This window comes from Penicillium canescens, assembly GCF_028828765.1.
Source record: "Penicillium canescens strain IBT 15451 chromosome Unknown utg000004l_segment0_segment0, whole genome shotgun sequence".
NCBI classification, from domain to species: domain Eukaryota; kingdom Fungi; phylum Ascomycota; class Eurotiomycetes; order Eurotiales; family Aspergillaceae; genus Penicillium; species Penicillium canescens.
This window is the reverse complement of record NW_026703966.1, coordinates 4,063,572-4,082,352: the sequence shown is the minus strand read 5'-3', so window position 1 is coordinate 4,082,352 and position 18,781 is coordinate 4,063,572. Positions and strand designations below refer to the sequence as shown.

The following is an 18,781-nucleotide window of genomic DNA, read 5'->3' as shown; positions in this document are numbered from 1 at the left end:
GAAAGAGCATGCATACAGCAAAAATTCCCGAGTAACAGTCAAGTGTCGGGGTCCCAAGCTAGACCCCGACCTGTGATGTTCGAGTCAGAGATCAGTGAAAACAGAAAAGTAAATTTCCGAGGGCGCATCCAGGCAGGCCCTTTCAATCCAGATCAAAGACTGGGGTGTATAGGGTGGTACCAATATGTGACGTAGGGCACATATTGGCAGAGCACCAAACATTGGATGGGGGGTGGGATAGACAATCAATGTCTATTGAATTGAAGCTTATTCAAAGCAATTGGAGTGTAGTAGACGAAGTCGTAGTTGTAACCGTAATCATAGACCGAGAAACCAGAAGCGACATTGGTCTCGCATTCAACGGTGGTACTTGCTGCCACCCTCGACATACCGACGGGGAGCCTCATACTGGCGCTCAACTCGCTCCTGGCGGTCTGTGTTGTACAAAGAGCCACGGCTGGAAGAGGGCCGGCTGGGAGAGCCACCGGGGGAGCGGTACATGATCGAAGTTGGCGAGCGCGAGCTGCGAGGAGTGCGCTCGATGATCTGGAAGGTCTCTGGGGACATGGAGCGAGGACGGACTTGCTCACCGCTGACCCTGCGAGCGGGGATCGGATAGGTGCGGTCGTAGCTGCGGCCTGTGGAGGGTGCTTGGACTGGTGCTTGCATGACAACGGGCTTGGAACGGAGACGGAGGCCTTGCTCGAGGGCTGTGAAGAGGTTGCGCACAGCATAGGAGTCACGGGCGAGCTTGACCCGTGTGGGCTTGCCGGCCTCGGCGTCGACTACTGAATAGTACTTGCCGTTTCGACTGTAGATATACTGGGTCAGAGTGCGGGCGCGAGCGTTGCCTTGGTCGCAGAGGGAACGGCCGTCTTTGAGGGTCTCAACTGCGTTGGAGCAGTGGCGGCAGCGGTTGGCGTGTTCCTCGAACTCTGTCACGACTAGGCTCTCGTCGTCGGCGAGGTCGCGGACGACGACAAGAGGATCGGTGATTTCGATTGGGGCAGGCATAGTGTTTGTTCGGCGGAGTGCCAGCAGACGTCGGGTCAGACTGCGAGGAGGGGATCTTTCCCTTGTAGTTGAAAGAGTTGAAGGGTCGACGATGTATGAGGTTGAGCGAAAGGGCGACACCGTGACTGATTTATGGGGGTCACGAGGGGAGAATGGATGATCGACCTTGTAGTTGATTGATTGAATGTTTGAAGTGATAGTATGAAACCAGTATGGGACAGTTGATGTTAGGTGTTAATGGAGTAGTATCATATGTGGAGGGGGAAGGGGGTTATATAGTACATGACATGCATATAGATGCCTGGTTGATCTGCAGCCTTGACAATACTCTCCACCACCATCCACCATACTGTACTTACTTTACTTAGTATACACACTTGTATACTTCCGGTTAGTCTGTGGCTAGGGGCTGTGCCTTTGGCGTCAACACCGCCAGGTTGAAACCTGCCGATCTCCTTATTGGCTCCAACTGCTCAAACAAACGGTATGAAGTCCCCCTCTATCTTCATGGTGTTCTCCACTTACGCAGTATAATGACTTTCTGCCTTATTCTCATGACATCAGGGGTAATACCAATACTGTCATGGCTTGTGGCTGATGCTGTCTCGTGTACCCCCCCTGAGAACAGGCCTCAGGTTCGCGTCATTTGCACTTTTACTTTCTAAATCAGAATAGATTTTGTTTTTGATTCAGAGCCAGTACATTCAACATCTGAAACCCCTTGATCTGAGGCTCCGTTGCATTTCCCCACGCTCATAGGCCCCCGCAGCCGCCGTCATAGCGTCTATCAAGACAATCAAGACAACTCTCGAACTCTTGAAACCTCAGACTACAGCATTGTTCGCTTCCATATTTGGAGACTGTTTCACGCTATCTAAGAATAACATCAGACTCGGAAATTGGATTTGGACCCCACGACTATCACTAGCCCCAATTCCCCCTCTCAGCCTCAAGCCACCCCGTATACAGAAAACGATAAATCTCACCCAATGCTTTGAACAAAACTAATCCTATTCTAGTGCCCTGCTCAGCCTCAGCCACCAATTTCGCTATCTTTCATTCATGATTTGATGCACCAGCCACTGATGTCTACTTTCGTATCCCGCGCCCTTTGCTCGCTGCATGTCAATCTCCCACCCTCAGACCCTGATCCCTCAACGACCAGTTTCAATTCTAGGTGGTTCTATGTTTCTACCTGTGTCGCTTGACGCGCGCCAGGCCTGAGCCTGAGCCTTCTGGACTTGTCTCCTTGCTGCCTTCCCAGGCACCAGTTTACTTGCTTACATAGGGGTCTGACCTCTTTCAGGGGCCAAGTCCAGATCGCGGGCGCTATCTCCAAGGACAAACTGTCCTTTTTTTATTCTGACCTTTTTTTACCATTTCTATTCCAAGCATGCAGATCGTTTTCATCACACCAATTCTCCGATGTCACTACTAACTCTACGTCAACCCCTTGCACCCTGGCGCATACCTTAACGCATTCGCATTTAAGTGTTACAACCCTCAATCCTCAATCCGAAGAATATTCTTGTTAAGTCAACGTCCTTCAACAGCCCGGCCGGGCTAGCTCAATCGGTAGAGCGTAAGACTCTTAATCTTAAGGCTGCGGGTTCGACCCCCGCGTTCGGCTATTCCTAAACACCGTCCACGAGTGAGCGTTTCTTTTTTTGGTGGAAGAATTTTTTGAGCCGCCCACATACTGCAATCTGAGTGGTTGTTGCAGGTTCATGTTCTCCACTGAGTGCGGGCCGCAAGGAGTGCACGAACTGATCCAATGCATACATGTTTTTTACATCGTACATTTATAACTCAACAATCTGGCAAAAATACGCGAATTCACAAGCCGCAAAGGCAGCAATCTTGCGCGAATAAGCAAATACTCGCACCATGTCAAACCCTGGAGCCCATCTGAGGCTTGACTGGGTCAAAGCGCAAGGCAGAAAATGCCTTGGTGCCGTTGAGGGCTTGCTAAGGTTTCTTGTTCAGCTGGACATGGTCATTGGCGTAAAAAGTGTAGGCTTCAATTGATTTTCTGGGGTTAGTCACGGGGTCATATCTCTCTTGATTCGTCGTCAGAGGCTTTGGGCGCTGGATTCTTGGGGTTTTATTGGTTTTTATAATACTTGATTTGTGGTGGCTGCATCATCGGGCCGTTTTTTTATTACTATATTCTACCCGGGTGTGGTTTGCAAAACCGATTATTAATATGCGGATTTGTCTAGGTTCAGGGATTGTGTTATTCGATTGTTCGAGGTCTTGATACTTTGTAGACTTTGTTGTTGTGGACCCTTGTTGGCGTGTGTAGTAACGTTAACTTAACGTAATTCACATGCGAGTGAGCCACCCAAGCGAGTGGGCCACCCCAAAACACATAGTAAAAGCGATATATTCTACATTTATATCTCAACAACCATGTTTTTATTTTATCTCCTTATTTCACGATAGTCATTGATAAGACTAATTAGCGTTCTATATCAATTTTAAGGATAGCAGAAGGCTATATTATGGTCATTTCAAAAATTACCGAAAATTACGTTGCCAAAAACTAGATATATATACATTGCAACCATGATGTCTTAAACTTTCCTCAAACTCCCTATAGATGCTAGATATCACTTAAGAAGCATAAATATATAAGGAAAACTCTAGATAGACTACCGTTGTTGAGATACCAAGTTGTAATTAATCGCTTTTACTATGTGTTTTGGGGTGGCCCACTCGCTTGGGTGGCTCACTCGCATGTGAATTACGTTATTTAGTTTCCTAAAGTGTGCTACCACTATTCTATAGTATCTACTAGGCTTATTACTACCTAGAGCTATAACTATTCTGGACTCTTACGCTTTATACATTAAGTTAAAGATAGTACCTACTCCCTAGCATTACTCTAACGTCGCTAATAACTAGAGAGAAGCGCAATACAGGCCATGTTTTGGTGGTAGACTCCCTCTGCCTGAAGACGAATATGGTCATCTAGCCCACGATCCAGTAAATTTATTTGTCGGAGTGTGCCGAGTGTGCCTTGGTTGCAAACAGCAGATCAGCCCAGGCAAGGAGATCGACTGGGGAACTCTGACCCGCGACTGATGCATCGTGAACGGCCTTTGCGCGTTTTGTGAACGGAAGGTCTAAACCGCGAGAAATGCCCTCGTAGTAGGGGAGACCCCAGCATGCTGGATTAGTCTTTCCATTCTGATACCCGATATACCGATTCTCTGCAGAGATATTTGCCCACGGCCCGTTGAGCAAGACCGCTTCACATCTGTAGAACGACGGATCGTAGGGCACGGTTTCATTCAAGTTGTACTTGGCCGCATATTCGGATCCCTCGAATAGCAGGTTATCATCCAGCGAAAAGAGGTCGTATCCCTGATTCTTCACCACTTTGGAAGCCATCGACAGCCACTGGAGCCCGTCCTGGACATGTGTCTGATCCCGGGCTGCCTCGGTAAATTGACCCGTACCATCAAGGAGGTTTGCAGATAAACCGGCGCAAAGGTCGTTCTTGTACGCATAGAGAGCATAATTGTACAGAGCGACGTCGTCCAGGTAGACAGCAAAATTGAGTAGACCCATAATGCTGGCAACACCGTAGTTGGCCTGCCCGATGATGATGCTCTGTCGGGCAAATAGCCAGTACAGCTGGATGCTGAAACCAGCGCTACCTTTCCAGGATGCAGTCTGTTCGACCCATCCACCCTCCCAGCGCATAATCTCTGCAGCGTTGGCGAAGACAACACCATTGATGCCGACAAGCAGCGAGCGATCCGTACCAATGATATTGGTCAGATTAGTCCCCCAGGCTTCGAGAATTGTAGTCGACCGATTCAATGAGCTTGATCCTTTGTGATATACCTTATGGGCGGTTTTGTCAGAGCTGTTTAGCATATTTTACCGGGTAACAGGAGTTCTTACACATGATAGCATTCTGATACGCGGCGCGTGCATCATTGACGGAGCTAGTGTAGTTGCTGACAGCTCCACGACTGATAACAGGATGAGGGCCTTGGATTTGTAGGGCGCTTGGGAGTATGAATCGTTCGAGAATCTCGAATAAGCCGATGTCCAGGGCTCAACTCCGCCCAGAGCATTCTTTCGCATTGCTTCGAGATCGGCATGGCTATGTCAAAGACCTGGATGCTGGAATTCACGGGTTCGCTTTTTCGAACCTTCGGTTGCAGGCACCACCGGAACAGGGCCTTGAAGTCGCCATCAGTATTTTATCTCAAGTAGTTCTGAGAAGCAAGTGATTTACCATTCAATGATGGAACATCACTGACTAGGGCGTTTACAGCCGTTGCAGCCACAACGAGAAACTTGAAAAGCCGCATGTCACAAAAGATGATTGTATCTGCTGTACAACTTACACTGGGGAGCTGCTTATAGATATACTGCATGCATCCAGACACTGGAGCATTTAAGTCAATTCCGCATGTTTGCTCTCCACTGGCCAATAGCGATCTTCCTTTGATAGTTTGACTTTTGAAAAGTCCGCGTTGTTACCCCACGGGGAAACTGCCGGGATAATTCACGGACACGTCCCGGCCCTGAAATTCCAATTGGGAATATGTGCCGGAGAACGGCCGCCAAGTTGGAAGCTATGATTCCATGCCATTTGTCGCCGACTTAGTGGATACACTCAGATTAATGGACTATCCTCGTCCGTGGCATCGGGTCGGCTAGGTTGACGAGTTGAACTCAGGGCCCGGGGGTGAACTTCATGCAGTACAAATAAGTCTCGTGCACCTACAGCGCTAGATCTATCGGCGTCTTAATTTGGCTCATCATGAGGTGGCTCCTCGACCGTGTAATTGTCATACAACTTTGGGTGTTGGCAGCCCTTGCGATCAAAAACCCTATTATCACAGGATGGAATCCTGATCCCTCGGTCATTCGTGTCGGTGATGAATATTTCATCGCGACTTCCTCCTTCGAGTACTGGCCTAGTACTTCAATTTACAAGTCAAAGGATCTTGCCAACTGGGAGCTTTACTCGCATGCTTTCAAAAAACCCAGTCAAGCTCAACTATATGGCGTACCGACAGGTGCTGGTAGGTTCCCCCATACCCTGCGACCGAGGGAATCTTATAATCTAAACAGGCTGGCAGGTACATGGGCTCCCACATTGTCACTTGTTAATGGCAAATACTATATGGCATCCATGACAAGGTGGACCTATGATCCAGTTGCACGGGTATGGCCCCGTGTTATGTGGGTGTCTTCCCGCGATCTAAAGACATGGTCTGATCCTGTCTGGGGTGACGCATGGGGAATCGACCCTTCCTTGTTTCAGGACCAAGCTACGCAGAAGGTTTATTTGAACCTCATGGCTCCAAACAATAACGCGGATAAGATTTGGGGAATCTATCAATGCGAAGTTGACGTGGACAATGGTCGGTGTGTCGGCGAGTATCGTTCTTTATGGAATGGGACGTTGCCGCATACTTCAAGTGCCAGACCTGAGGGCCCAAAGATGTTCAAACGCGACCAATGGTATTATCTCCTTATCGCTGAAGGTAAGTTACAGTCCATAACAGGAAGGTTTCATGTTTCATTCAATCTAACTTGTATAGGGGGTACGGATGACCTTCATCGAGCTACTATCGCACGTTCCGCTTCTCCGGAAGGTCCCTGGGAAGCAGCGCCAAACAACCCGATTTTGTTCAACGGTGCATACGGATATGACAACCTCACAGTACAGTCGACTGGTCATGCCACGCTTTTTGATACTCCACATAGAGAGAGCTATGCAGTATTTTTGGCCCGGAGAAAGATCAATGGCACATCCCCGCTTGGACGAGAAAGCTTCCTTGCTCCTGTCCAATGGAAGGATGGATGGCCTATTGTCAATGGAGGGGAGCCAATTCGACTCAGCCAATCGTTCGGCAACACCATGGACCAGGTCTCACCACCAAAGCCTTTCACGGATAACTTTGATCGTGCAAATCTTGATCCTTCATGGTATCAGCTTCGAGTCCCTTACACGCAGAACTTCGAGATCAAAAAGAATGGCGCCAATGGAATCACTTTCAAGCCAAACGTGTTCAGCCTGAGTGACAGAGATACCCCGGCGGCTATTTTGCGGAAGCAGAAATCATTGAATATGACTTTCAGTGCGCAGCTCCTTCCAACCAAGTCGGGCCTTGGATACGGAGAGACACTCGGTATCAGCGCTTATTTGAGCGAACTTCAACATCAGGATATTGGAGTCTCTGGCTGTGTCAACAGCACGGGAATGTGCATCTTTACTAGACTGATGATGAACGGCACAGTCGAGGTAATTACTCAATCCCTCTTTGTACCCTTGTGTGCTAATAATCGCCGATCATAATTTAGTACGATCAAGTGAAACTGAACTCGTCAACCATTCCGTCTGATCTGACGCTTCACATTCGCGCCCAACCGCTTTCTTACACCCTCGGATATAGCTTGGGGATGAACGGTACAAGAGATTGGCTGAAAGAACTGTCATCGTCCTGGTTGGCATTTGCCCCTACCAATTGGTTCGTTTTTGAGGGCACCAGCTTTGCTGTTTTCGCGACTAGTACGGGGAAACCTTGGCCGCCGCATGCCCCAGAAGTAGGATTTTCTAGGGTGACGGAGACATACTTTGAGGAAAACATTCCCGACTATGATAACTGGTGATAAGCTGTAGTTCAAATTAAACAATCGATGAGGCACTTGACTTTGTGAACCTGGCTCGTAGCTCCTCTTAGCAGCGGGCAAATCGCCGCGTAATCTCAACCAGCTGTTCGGACTACGGATAATACGGTGGCAACCACCTCTTCCTATCCTTTGTGGCATTGGACATAACTGAACAGGAACCATATATCGCGCAATCACCTGGCCTGCGGATCTCATTCAGGAATCATAAACTAAGCTTATCTGCTTCATTCTGATTATCTGAGATGTTATTGTCTGTAAACTTTCAAGTGTAAAAGTACTGTAATGGCTCTTGCAAGTTCCCCTCCTTTTACCCGTCAGTTTGATATTCTGCCTGGGTTGTTGTTTCGGAGTAGTGATCGACCTGCCTTGGAAGGCAGCAGGATGTTTCATTCATCTCTGTTATCTCCCCCTTTGTATCGAATACCCGTAAGTTCTAGGTGTTGCAATATACCCGGGATGCACATCCTGAGACTGTGCGCCTCTGTTCTTTGTCCTGAGTTGTGTAGGTAGATTCCCAATATCAAAAGGGTCAAAATTCATATTTTCTTCACCTTCTAAACTCACTCTCTTGACTCTCTTTTACATCGCGTGCAATATCTACGTTTCAGAAGAAGCTGCTTGATATATCGGGGTTTACAAATTCAATCAACAAAAACGCATCCGCGGCAACAAAACGACATCGAGATCATCCATCACTGTCTTTCGATGTACGGTTACCTACGGCTTTGAAAAGAAAAAGAAAAGGAAAAGGAAAAGAAAGAGGAAAAGAAAAAGGCCCAGAAAACAGTCCGTAAGTTTGAGAAACCGGATGGAAAGCACACAAGACTTGATCAATCGGCGAAACTCGTTTACACGCACTGCCCATGCTGGTATATGGAGGCCCCTCTATTTACATGAAATCACTACCAATGAAAGTGAGTTGAAAGCGGTTTCTGCAAATTACGTTGCACCGCTACGACTAAATATATTTGTTGAGTCTTCTTGCGCTCAACGTAGATTATGGTTTTGCCAGTTTGCTGGACATATGAACAATATAAGTGATGTTTGAGGGCATCTTGCGTTCTCGGAGTCAGTTACTAATTGCCATGCTTTAGACTCAGGAGCAAGTACGCTTTTACAATCGAAGGACGCAAGCACAAGTACCGACCTGTCCAGGATTGATTGACTGTTTTCAAATCTATACGCATCGCTGTTTGCAAATCCTTCATTTCTTCCTACCAAGAGTCGCCGGTCTTTTGAACAAACGAAATACAACATATTCAAAATTGCTGAAGCAACCCGACACTGCTTATTCCATGTACCCCAGTAGGGTCGGAAGTTCATTTCGCCTTGAGGCTAAACAAGCAAGTCAATGCGGGTTCATCCGATGCTACTGGAAGCCATTGTTTGCCGATACAAAGCGTATTCCGATCCGATTGGCAAGGGACCAGTGGAGAAGATCTGGTTAAATTAGTTCATCGGCAATTTATTGACAACGCGGAACAGGCCGAGGATTGGCGAGGAGAGAGAGATGCGGGGAATTGATTAGGGGTTTGCCGAGCGGGTTTATCAGCGAGTTATAAGTCGAGGTGCTTCCTATATTCCCCTTCTCACATATCGCCAACATGCAATTAAGAGGTATGTAGAGCCTATCTCATTCAGTAATCCTTATCTCATTCGCCACAGAAGATACCAAGAATGCGCTGGGCGACATCATCAATCGCTACCGACCAGAGCTAAGGCCATTCGAAGACCTCTACCAACACCTCCACGCCCACCCAGAACTATCAGGCGAAGAAGAGCAAACCGCCAAAAAGGCAGCCGACCACCTAACAGACCTCGGATATGAAGTCCACACCAAAATCGGTGGCCACGGCGTCGCAGGCGTCCTCCGCAACGGCGCAGGCCCAACAATCCTACTGCGGGGCGACATGGACGCACTGCCCGTAGAAGAGCAAACAGGCCTAGCATACGCCAGTAAAGTAATTGCCAGAGACACTGATGGCAAAAAACAACCGGTGATGCACGCCTGTGGCCACGACACCCACGTTACATCCCTCATGGCCGCATCGACCCTCCTCCACGCCGCCCGCGACCACTGGAGCGGGACACTGATCTGCATCTTCCAGCCTGCCGAGGAACATCTCGATGGCGCACAGGCGATGCTCAACGACGGACTCTACGATAAGATCCCCAAGCCGGATCTTGTCCTCGCACAGCATGTCATGCGCATGCGCGCCGGCACGGTTAACTTGCGCGCCGGCCCGCTCCTTACAGCGGCTGATGCATACGACGTGCGGATCTTCGGACGTGGCGGGCACGGCTCAGCGCCTCAGACGACGATCGATCCAATTGTACTTGGGTCGTCGATCGTGACTCGGCTGCAGTCTATTGTGTCGCGCGAGGTCACGCCCGGTAAATTGGCTGTCGTGACTGTTGGCAGTATCCACGCGGGCCAATCGCACAATATTATCCCTGCTCATTTGGACATGCAGTTGAATGTGCGCACCTTCGATGCGGCTGTGCGTGAGCGTGTTTGTGCTGCTATTCATCGCATTATAGAGGCTGAGTGTCAGGCTGCTGGTGTGGAGCAGAAGCCTGAGATTAAGCTTACCTTCTCGACGCCGTCGACGATTAATGATGGGAAGACTATTGATGCGCTGAAGGAGACGTTCGCGCCGTACTTTGGGGACGACCTGGTGGAGATGGAGCCCCCGAGTGCTAGTGAGGACTTTTCTTTGCTTGCTACTGCTGTTGGAGCGCCTTATGTTATGTGGATGTTTGGTGGCACTGATCCCGAGACTTGGAATGAGGCTGTTAAGAAGGGCACTCAAGATACGCTGCCTAGTAACCACTCGCCTTTCTTTGCGCCGGTCATTCAACCTACTTTGAAGACTGGTGTCGATGCATATGCGCTTGGGGCTTTGACTTTCTTGCAGAAGAAGTAAATAGGAATGGTATCAAATCCAACAGTTGAATACTTCCAATGTTTACGCGATAGGATAGTGAGGTCATCGCGGATCACCAAGAAGAAAGTGGCCACCTGACTCTCCCCATCTTTCTCTTTCTCTTTCTCTTCCTCTCCAACATACATTTCCATAATGGCCACTGAACAATCCAAAATGAAAGCCTGGCTCTACACTGACACAACGAATGGCCTTGAAAACAACCTCAGCTTCACCTCGGAAGCCCGCACCCCACCCGCACTCCGCAATGACGATGTCCTAATCACAGTCCTCTCAGCCTCCCTCAACCCAGCCGACTACAAATTTCCAGAAATGGGCCTATTGATGCGGAAGCTAGTTATCGGCACTCCCGCCTCCCCGGGAATGGATTTCTGCGGCCGCGTAGTCGCAACAGGACCCGACGCGACGAATTTCTCACCGGACCAGCTAGTCTACGGAAATTTAGGCAAGCCCTGCCAATTCGGGACCCTAGCCGATCTCATAGTGGCTTCGGCTAGCTTGCTGGTTCATCTACCGGAAGGCGTGGAGGTTGATCATGCTGCTACACTCGGTGGTACCGGGCAGACGGCGTACCAGTCATTGAAAGGGTATGTCAGTGCCGATGATAAGGTCTTTATTAATGGTGGGTCTGGTGGATGTGGGATCTTTGCTATTCAGATTGCGAAGGTGATGGGATGTCATGTGACGACTACTTGCTCGACGAAGAATGTTGAATTTTGTCGGGGGCTTGGTGCTGATGAGGTTATTGATTATACCGCCGAAGAGGATCTCGTTGCGTCGCTGCGTGAGAGGGGGTCGTGTTTGATCATATTGTTGATCATATAGGATACCCTGCTACGTTGTATCGCCAGTCTCATCATTTCTTAGCGCCCGGGAAGACGTTTGTGCAGGTTGGGGTTCCAGGTATGGGGACCATTGCTGAACGGATGCTTTTGCCTGGTTTCCTTGGTGGGGGGAAGAGGAAGTATGTAATTTTCGTCACTAAGAACAACAGGGAGGATCTTGTTCAGCTTGGGGAGTGGGTTCAGAAGGGGACTATCAAGGTTCAACTGGATACTGCTTATGAGCTTGAGGATGCCGTCAAGGCATTCAAGCATCTGCGGTCTGGCCGGGCTAGGGGAAAGATTATTGTTCATGTTGCTAAGTCTTGATGGCATGACATTGAGCTATCCGGTCTTTTTTGGTGTAAGTATCATAGTTTTAAGGTTTAAAAGTTTTCCAGTACCCTGGCACTCTTCCGTACTATATCAGGACCGTTCTGGTCCAAGGAAGGCATAGGAGCATCCATCAACCTCATGCTTTGAGTCACCACAATCGTCATATTCCTTTTCTTCCGTTTCTGCTTACACCCTCCCTCATCTCAACACAACGCACCCGACACTTTTCGATATGAAATCTCCACACCTGCCCTTTCTGGGCGCATTCTCCAAGCTTCCAACGGAAATTCGCTTGGTCATCTGGGCCGACCTTTTCTCTGAAATTCACACGCAATCTGCCATCCATAGCAAGCCAAAAACCAACCCCCTATCGATCCTCCCCGTCAGTGGATACCTTTACAGCGAGATCTCAGTACACCTCTACTCTCATATGAAACAAATCATTTCAGTGAACGGGGAGTATGACAGAGGAAGCTGGATGTCCATAAAACTGAAGTCCCGGGTGGTCGACGTGACCTGGAACTTGAAGGACAAGGCAGGTGCTGAAAGATACTTCCAAAGCTTTCCTTATCAAAAGGCCGGTCTCAAAATCAAAATCAAAAGTCCAGATACAACTGACCCAGGCCAAGTCGTGTTGATCTGGCAGAAAGTGAATCATCTGCTTGATAATCTGATGACTTTGCCGTGCCAATTTCAAGATCCAGAGGTTGTTTTTGCAGGACAGAACTGGCATTCCATACTGCCACCTCCGCACTGGCGACTTCGAAAACGTTGTTTTTTGGAGATGGGAGGTTTACGGCAGTCGATTCCATGTGAACGGAGATTCTATTGCCCTGACTATGATATTGTAATGATGCCTTTTGCTCGAGCATTTCTCAAAGATGTCCCAGAAGATCCATCGAAGATGACCGACGAAGAGTTCGATCGTCTGCATCAGCACATCTTAGCTAAGTTCTCAGACAGTGGAGCCAAAATGAGGTTGTCATGGCTTTTCCCACTCACCAAAGAGACCATCGTCCCGCAGATTGAACAGTGGCTCCTAGAAACAGAGATCTTCATGGAGGAAAGCCTGGACTCTCTAACCGGCAGAACGGCATGCTTCCTTCGATTAGACCGCTTCCAAAACTGGTACAACGACGGCAACAGCTGGGAATCGCCTTACGAGAAACGATTCCTCGAAAAGCTAGACAGAGACCACAAAACCATCCTCGAATGGGACCCTGGCTTCACAAATACTATTCGGAGATGGCAGGCCATGATTCTCAACCATCACTACATATGTATAATGGTGAGCCCACAGCAGAAAGGTCTGTTTCTTGGGTGGCGTATATTCCAGCTGATGGATACAAATTGGGACTCGGCAGCGTGGCCTGAACTCTGGCCGACGGGGATACCAAGCATCACAAGACACTCTTACGTACTTAATACCTTTGACTCCCAGGTAGTGGCTGCTCACTGCAGCCGGCTTTCGAAAGCCATGAAAGAAAATGGAGAGCAGAATCATGCGGCTTTCGGCTTGAAACTGCTGTTGCGGGCTCCTGGGACATCCCAGGAATTCCGAGATGTTGGCGAGGACCAAGTATGCTGGCATTGTTTAAAATCTCGGCCATGTGATCATGATATGGGGTTGAAGGTATTGGCTGGGTGAGCCATAGCACACTCACTCTTTGGATATGAATTTTGTGGGGGATAGCTGGTGGGTGATTTTGAAAGAGAACATTGGACAGTGATTACCTAGCTAATTTCTGATGTAAACGCATGTAAGCAAGCTGAAGACAGGGGTATAGCATTGCTATTGAAATAGCTAAATTGAACTATTTACGCTTGCCCAATCTCTTTCAGAAATCTCTTCTGTGCATCAACGGTGTTACTCTTCAAACCTTCCACAATATCTTCAAGTTCATCACAGATCTGCTTTGCCTTCTTGCCATGAATCTTAACCTGTCCCCCTTGATAATCCTCAGGTGTAGCACTGCCTTTTCTGAGATCCCAAAAGCCAGCTTGGACGACTGGGTCAACGAAAATGTCTGAGGAGTCTTTTCTGAAATGCTCCTTATAGAACAGCACAGACGAAGTCATCACTAAGGTCAAACTTAGCAAGCATTCAGGAAAATGCAGCGGAGCAGGGAGCAGAGAGGTAGTAAGTACCGTGACAGGAAGCTACTATCTCCCGCGAGTCTTCCCTCAATATGTCCATCTTCATCCGCTTTTGGAAATGGTCCACTTTGACAACAGCGAGAACATTGTGGAATAAACATGTAACAGCCAAAGAATCTTTCAAAAATTCGAGGCGCTGCACTGGCCTGCATCGTATTCAAAGTTTAGACCTCTTCAATAAAGCAGATATCAATCTCAAGGGCTTACCATTCTTTCTGGACAATAAATTCATCCACGCCGTTTGTTCTTGTAGATTCCCACTCTCTCACGGCATCTTTCATTCGATGAAACATATGAAACAGCTCTACTCTCCAGTTAGAGCGGCCGAGTATACGTAAGCAGGTAAGGGCACATTACCATCGAGAGATCCGAGAGTAGCGGATATAGTTTGGATGGCCTCTCCACTCTGGTTAGTGAATACAATAGCTTCAGATCCCACTATCTGAAAATCAAGCCCAAGGACTTTGAAAGTTAGAATATTATGCCTAGCTGCCGGCTCCATGGAAATCTCTTACTATTTTCCTTGAATACCACCGCCTCCTCGTTATTTGGTTTTGTCGAGCACGCAAGCATGACAAGATCGCCTTCGACGGGATAATCAAGATATAGATAGGGATAGATGTATGACTTTTCGGTACCATCTGCGTAGCCTATCTGTACATGTTGGACTCTGATCAAGTTAGAAAAGACAATTCCGCACGATCCATTGTGGTGGTACATTTACCTCTTCTGGTAAGGCGAGTGGTGGTAGAAGTTGTTCGACAGAATGAATGCCATATCCATGCGCTGCAGATATTTTACTGCATCAAGACGTCCTAAGAAGGTCTCTCGGTCTATTGACTGTGAGTCTTGTGCAGTTACCCACAGCGAAACTTCTTCATACCTTGTACGCTCTCGAAATTGACGAGCACCTGTTGGGAATCCGGGCTTGACTTCAGGGCAAACTGTTCAAGTGCGAGGTGGAACTGCTCTTTGTCGTCACGCTCGTCAAGCTGACTTAGAGGGCATACACTGCCCTTGGTGTTGCACCGGGCAATTACCAAGCTGCATTTGCCCACTGATACAAAGAAGCGTTCGGTCGGTTGGGTCATAGAGGCTGGACAATGTTAGATCACGATTTAGGTGGTGGGTGGAAACGAACACTCTTCAAGCTGTATAAAATATAAATCCCCGGGTTTTGGTCCTTTGAATAGAATGTGTGCCCGTATAGGTGTTAGCATCTCGTTCGCTAGGTGTTGCTCCCAGCAACAGAACAAGCTGATCTTATTCGGACCAACGGATCTGCAGATGTTGTAGTCAGATACAGAATGGAAAAGGTGGATTGGAATTCTCACATTTCACTGATGCAAACGAGGCTTGGGCTGTTCAGGTCAGGGGCGTCTTTGCCTTCGTCCTGGTTTATACCGAAGACCCCTGGGACTGTCCAGCCAGTGGTTTTCGGTCCTGAAATGATGTACGAAGCAGGAATATCATCATCACCAACAACCGAGTTTGACGAACTATCTTCGGAATCGCTTGTCTGAGAGGCCTGATTGTCTGTCTGGAAGCCTGCCAACTTCTTTCTCCACGACAAGGGTGTCCGAACTGCAGAAGGGATAGGTGGCGCTAGTAATAGCTTCTTCTGCACTTGAATGAGCACATCCTCGATATTCGTTGTGGTTGTGCTAAGCACCTTCGTCAGCAGACTACTCCATCAAAGCATGAAACAGCATACCTCGTTTGGACAGATAATAACAAATCCAGTGAAAGCTTGTAGCTCTCTACCTTTCTCAACAAGTCCTGAATGTCCTTTTCTTTCAATGTCCATTTAACTTTCTTCTTCAATGCTGCAAGTTTTGAGGTCGAGACAAATCCCTCCAAGGACTTCTGCAGTTGGAGATAAGTATCGCCGCAATCATCCAGCGTAGAGTTGAGTGCATCAAGCCATTCAGAATTCTTGGTTTCCTTCGCAGACTGGAACTGTACGATCTGTTGGATCTGACATAGTATACCCCGTACAGCTTGGACTTCTCTGAAAATTGATTCTAGCTCTTTGTTGTTCTTGGATTTGATGGTATGGATGATGCTAATGATTTGGGTTGATATTGTGATTAGACCGGCCAATGAAGCGGCGATGGAAAGGGGATCCATTGCTCAGCTGATTTATGCGAATGAATCATTAGAGTGTACTATGGACCGCTGGGCCATCTTTTGTCTTATAGTTATGGCAGGTAGATCCACGGGGGGACATTGTATTCGCTTAGACCCCGGAGCTGTTCTTGGCGACCTCGTATCTGCACGAACACGGCTGAATTCATTTTAGCGCGTTACTACGCCGTATTTCACGGCCCATTCAGGAAGCAGGGAGTAAGACAGAAGTCAGGGGTATAAATGAGATTGGCTCTAAGATGTGTCCGGTCGAAATGAACAAATAACTTCGATATAGATGGGAAATATTCCTAGGCATAATTGTATTAGAGTGCTGCTATTTGCAAACTGGCTTGGCCAGGCAACTTTATCTCTGATATTATTTTACACTCAGAGAGCCGAATGCTTCGAAGGATCTTCCCTCAGAGGTGCCGAGTAATCATCATCGTCCATATCAAGCATTTCAATCCGGTGGTTCGTCATGTTCTCCTGGGTCTGCGTCTCGACCTGCTTTTGCAGCCGTACATCCTCTCCGAATCCTTCCTGGCTATTCAAGGTCTCCCGCGCAGCAGATGAATTTGGGTCTTTAACACCAGCCTCGCGCTGGTTCTGTTGTAGTTCCTTTTCCTGTCGCTTGACCTCGGCGGCAAGTGCAGCCTCCTCCCGTTCTATTTCGTTTGCATCCAGGTCTTGCAGCCCAGTGAGGGTGAGGATTCTTCCCAGCAAGTATTGATAGCGTAGATGGCCACTGATCATCTCGCTCACATCGAGATTTTCGACGCCTGGAACACCCTCCACTTTCTGCAGTCCGGCGACACCAAGCTGCAAACTGCTAGTTCGGTAGAGGAAAGCGAGGACGGCATCGTTCTCAGAGAACACGTTCACGAGACGACCGCTCACGACGCTGCGCATCAAGCGCCAGTGCTCCGCATTGGATGGGGTAGGTGATCCCATCAGAATGACAGACTCAACGAGACCGTAGGCGTTTCGTCTCGCCAGAGTTTGGAGGCAGGAGAAGATCAACCGAGACCCGAGAGAATACCCAATCAGAGTCACAGGTCGTTCTCCCTGAGCTTTGTTGATGAGAACATCGGCAAGCACCTCACCTGCTTTGTCGGCACGAGACTTGGCGACACTGAATGGATTATCGACAACACCAGCAACCTTCAAGAGACCAAGCGGAAGCATTACAGCACTCATAAGCGTGTGGAAAAAGGTGCGTGCCAAGACTTCACGTCCAGCAACCGACCATGCGGCGCTGGTAACAAGTGCCGAGATTGCATTGCCCAAGTTCATTAGAGGTTCCATCTCCCAGCGAAGACCAAACACCTCTGAGTTGGAACCAACCACTTTCCATGGGACAGTGAAGTTGGACTCTTCCTTGACCCATCCGGTGACACCAATGGTAACCCGTAACCGATGATCCTGCCGGGCTGCCTCACTATCTTTTTCATCTCGAGACCGCTGCCCCCGAGTAGGGAGGAACGCAAAGTCGTCCACCTCACGGGCGTACTTGTCCATCATGCGGCCAGTCATACGGCCTCCGTAAGCACCGAAGAGACCGCCGACAACAACACTACTACCAGCCAGGACACCCAAGTATCCAGCAGCGGCAGTAGCACCGAGGCCCAGGCCACCCATAACAGTTCCAAGACCTGCAGCCACTAAAGGAGCTGCAAGTCCACCAGTCAGACCAATCAGGGCGGCACCGGCTACAGACGCGATGCCAACCTTCCACTTCCTCATGTCGTCTTTCTTGGGATCCTTCTTGTGTTCTTGGTCTGACAACGCTAAAGCCGTATCTAGCAGACCACGTGCAACCTTGACTTCGTCTTCATTCAACACGTTGATATCTATGTTCAAACTAGACGCGACATTCAACATCAAGACTCGGGAGTAGGCGCTGTAATGCTTTAAGCTGAGCATCAACAGAAGAAGCGAATGTAGAATAAGCAATCTTGTTGCTTTTGGAAGTTTGATCAAAGGCGTTTCCACAGGGTGATAGATTTCTTGTAATTTTTCCAGGCTATGTTCATCCTCTTTAAAGGGAAGTTCGTCAGACTTTGCAGCCTTCTTCATTTCTTCCGAGGCTTGATGCTGTTCCTCATCGTCATTTTTGTTGACAACCTCGCCAATCCGCAAAAGTACAGAATCCCGCCAGTCCTCGAAAATGGAGAGTGCAGTGACCTTGGCTTGCGGTTTCAGTGGCTTGCTAGCCTCAGTTTGTGGGCTGCCACCCTTTCCTGCAGTCATGTTGTTTGGCCTTGGGGGCAGGGGCGGTGTGTCTTCGTCAGTCTCCTCGGTAGGAAGAGGCTTGCGTGGAATCGACTGATTAGGCGACTCATCCTTTGAGTCTGACTTTGAATTTGGGATTGGGTTTTCGAATATTTCCAGGACACCAATTCGCATGGACTCTGCGACCTCAGCAACAAGAATGGTCAAGTCAGCACGTTGCGACCGGTCCAAGATGGAGCTTAGATCTTGGCCGCGGTCGCTTTCTGGAACATTGTTGTTGGATTGCTTGGAATCGAACAATGCCGCATGTTTTTCTTTGAGACTTTTGAACATTGGCGCCAGATGGGGATAGACAACAGGTTGACGACCTCGAAACGAGCAGAAGCTGAGCAAAGTTGTTGGAGAGGGGCGATGTTGTCATAGAGCTCCAGCTTGGGGGCCAGCTGACTCAGACTTTCTGCCCAAGGCAAACAGGCAAAT

At 48.6% G+C, this 18,781-nt stretch overlaps 8 protein-coding genes across 8 annotated transcripts; 4 read left to right on the top strand and 4 right to left on the bottom strand.

The window, feature by feature from the left end:
• Nucleotides 1-357: 357 nt before the first annotated feature.
• N7446_006902 (uncharacterized protein) lies at nt 358-1,014 on the bottom strand (the record flags this gene model as incomplete). Its single annotated transcript, XM_058515649.1, has 1 exon — nt 358-1,014. One exon carries the CDS (start codon nt 1,012-1,014, stop codon nt 358-360), a length of 657 nt encoding a protein of 218 aa, XP_058372827.1.
• Nucleotides 1,015-4,008: 2,994 nt separating this feature from the next.
• N7446_006901 (chondroitin AC/alginate lyase) lies at nt 4,009-5,115 on the bottom strand (the record flags this gene model as incomplete). The annotated part of the gene is made up of 2 exons (XM_058515648.1): nt 4,009-4,869; nt 4,930-5,115. The coding sequence occupies 2 exons, from the start codon at nt 5,113-5,115 to the stop codon at nt 4,009-4,011; spliced, it is 1,047 nt and encodes a 348-aa protein (XP_058372826.1).
• A 685-nt stretch (nt 5,116-5,800) lies between these two features.
• Nucleotides 5,801-7,659, top strand: N7446_006900 (beta-xylosidase; the record flags this gene model as incomplete). Its single annotated transcript, XM_058515647.1, has 3 exons — nt 5,801-6,530; nt 6,588-7,291; nt 7,351-7,659. 3 exons carry the CDS (start codon nt 5,801-5,803, stop codon nt 7,657-7,659), a joined length of 1,743 nt encoding a protein of 580 aa, XP_058372825.1.
• Nucleotides 7,660-9,284: 1,625 nt separating this feature from the next.
• N7446_006899 (putative zinc metallopeptidase) lies at nt 9,285-10,607 on the top strand (the record flags this gene model as incomplete). Its single annotated transcript, XM_058515646.1, has 2 exons — nt 9,285-9,297; nt 9,346-10,607. The coding sequence occupies 2 exons, from the start codon at nt 9,285-9,287 to the stop codon at nt 10,605-10,607; spliced, it is 1,275 nt and encodes a 424-aa protein (XP_058372824.1).
• A 153-nt stretch (nt 10,608-10,760) lies between these two features.
• N7446_006898 (NAD(P)-dependent alcohol dehydrogenase) lies at nt 10,761-11,776 on the top strand (the record flags this gene model as incomplete). Its single annotated transcript, XM_058515645.1, has 2 exons — nt 10,761-11,409; nt 11,451-11,776. The coding sequence occupies 2 exons, from the start codon at nt 10,761-10,763 to the stop codon at nt 11,774-11,776; spliced, it is 975 nt and encodes a 324-aa protein (XP_058372823.1).
• A 238-nt stretch (nt 11,777-12,014) lies between these two features.
• N7446_006897 (uncharacterized protein) lies at nt 12,015-13,430 on the top strand (the record flags this gene model as incomplete). The annotated part of the gene is made up of 1 exon (XM_058515644.1): nt 12,015-13,430. The coding sequence occupies one exon, from the start codon at nt 12,015-12,017 to the stop codon at nt 13,428-13,430; it is 1,416 nt and encodes a 471-aa protein (XP_058372822.1).
• Nucleotides 13,431-13,600: 170 nt separating this feature from the next.
• N7446_006896 (uncharacterized protein) lies at nt 13,601-16,069 on the bottom strand (the record flags this gene model as incomplete). The annotated part of the gene is made up of 10 exons (XM_058515643.1): nt 13,601-13,863; nt 13,931-14,085; nt 14,147-14,243; nt 14,297-14,401; nt 14,455-14,609; nt 14,664-14,772; nt 14,823-15,035; nt 15,081-15,220; nt 15,274-15,603; nt 15,654-16,069. The coding sequence occupies 10 exons, from the start codon at nt 16,067-16,069 to the stop codon at nt 13,601-13,603; spliced, it is 1,983 nt and encodes a 660-aa protein (XP_058372821.1).
• Nucleotides 16,070-16,456: 387 nt separating this feature from the next.
• Nucleotides 16,457-18,634, bottom strand: N7446_006895 (DUF726 domain protein; the record flags this gene model as incomplete). Its single annotated transcript, XM_058515642.1, has 1 exon — nt 16,457-18,634. The coding sequence occupies one exon, from the start codon at nt 18,632-18,634 to the stop codon at nt 16,457-16,459; it is 2,178 nt and encodes a 725-aa protein (XP_058372820.1).
• Between the last annotated feature and the right edge of the window lie 147 nt (nt 18,635-18,781).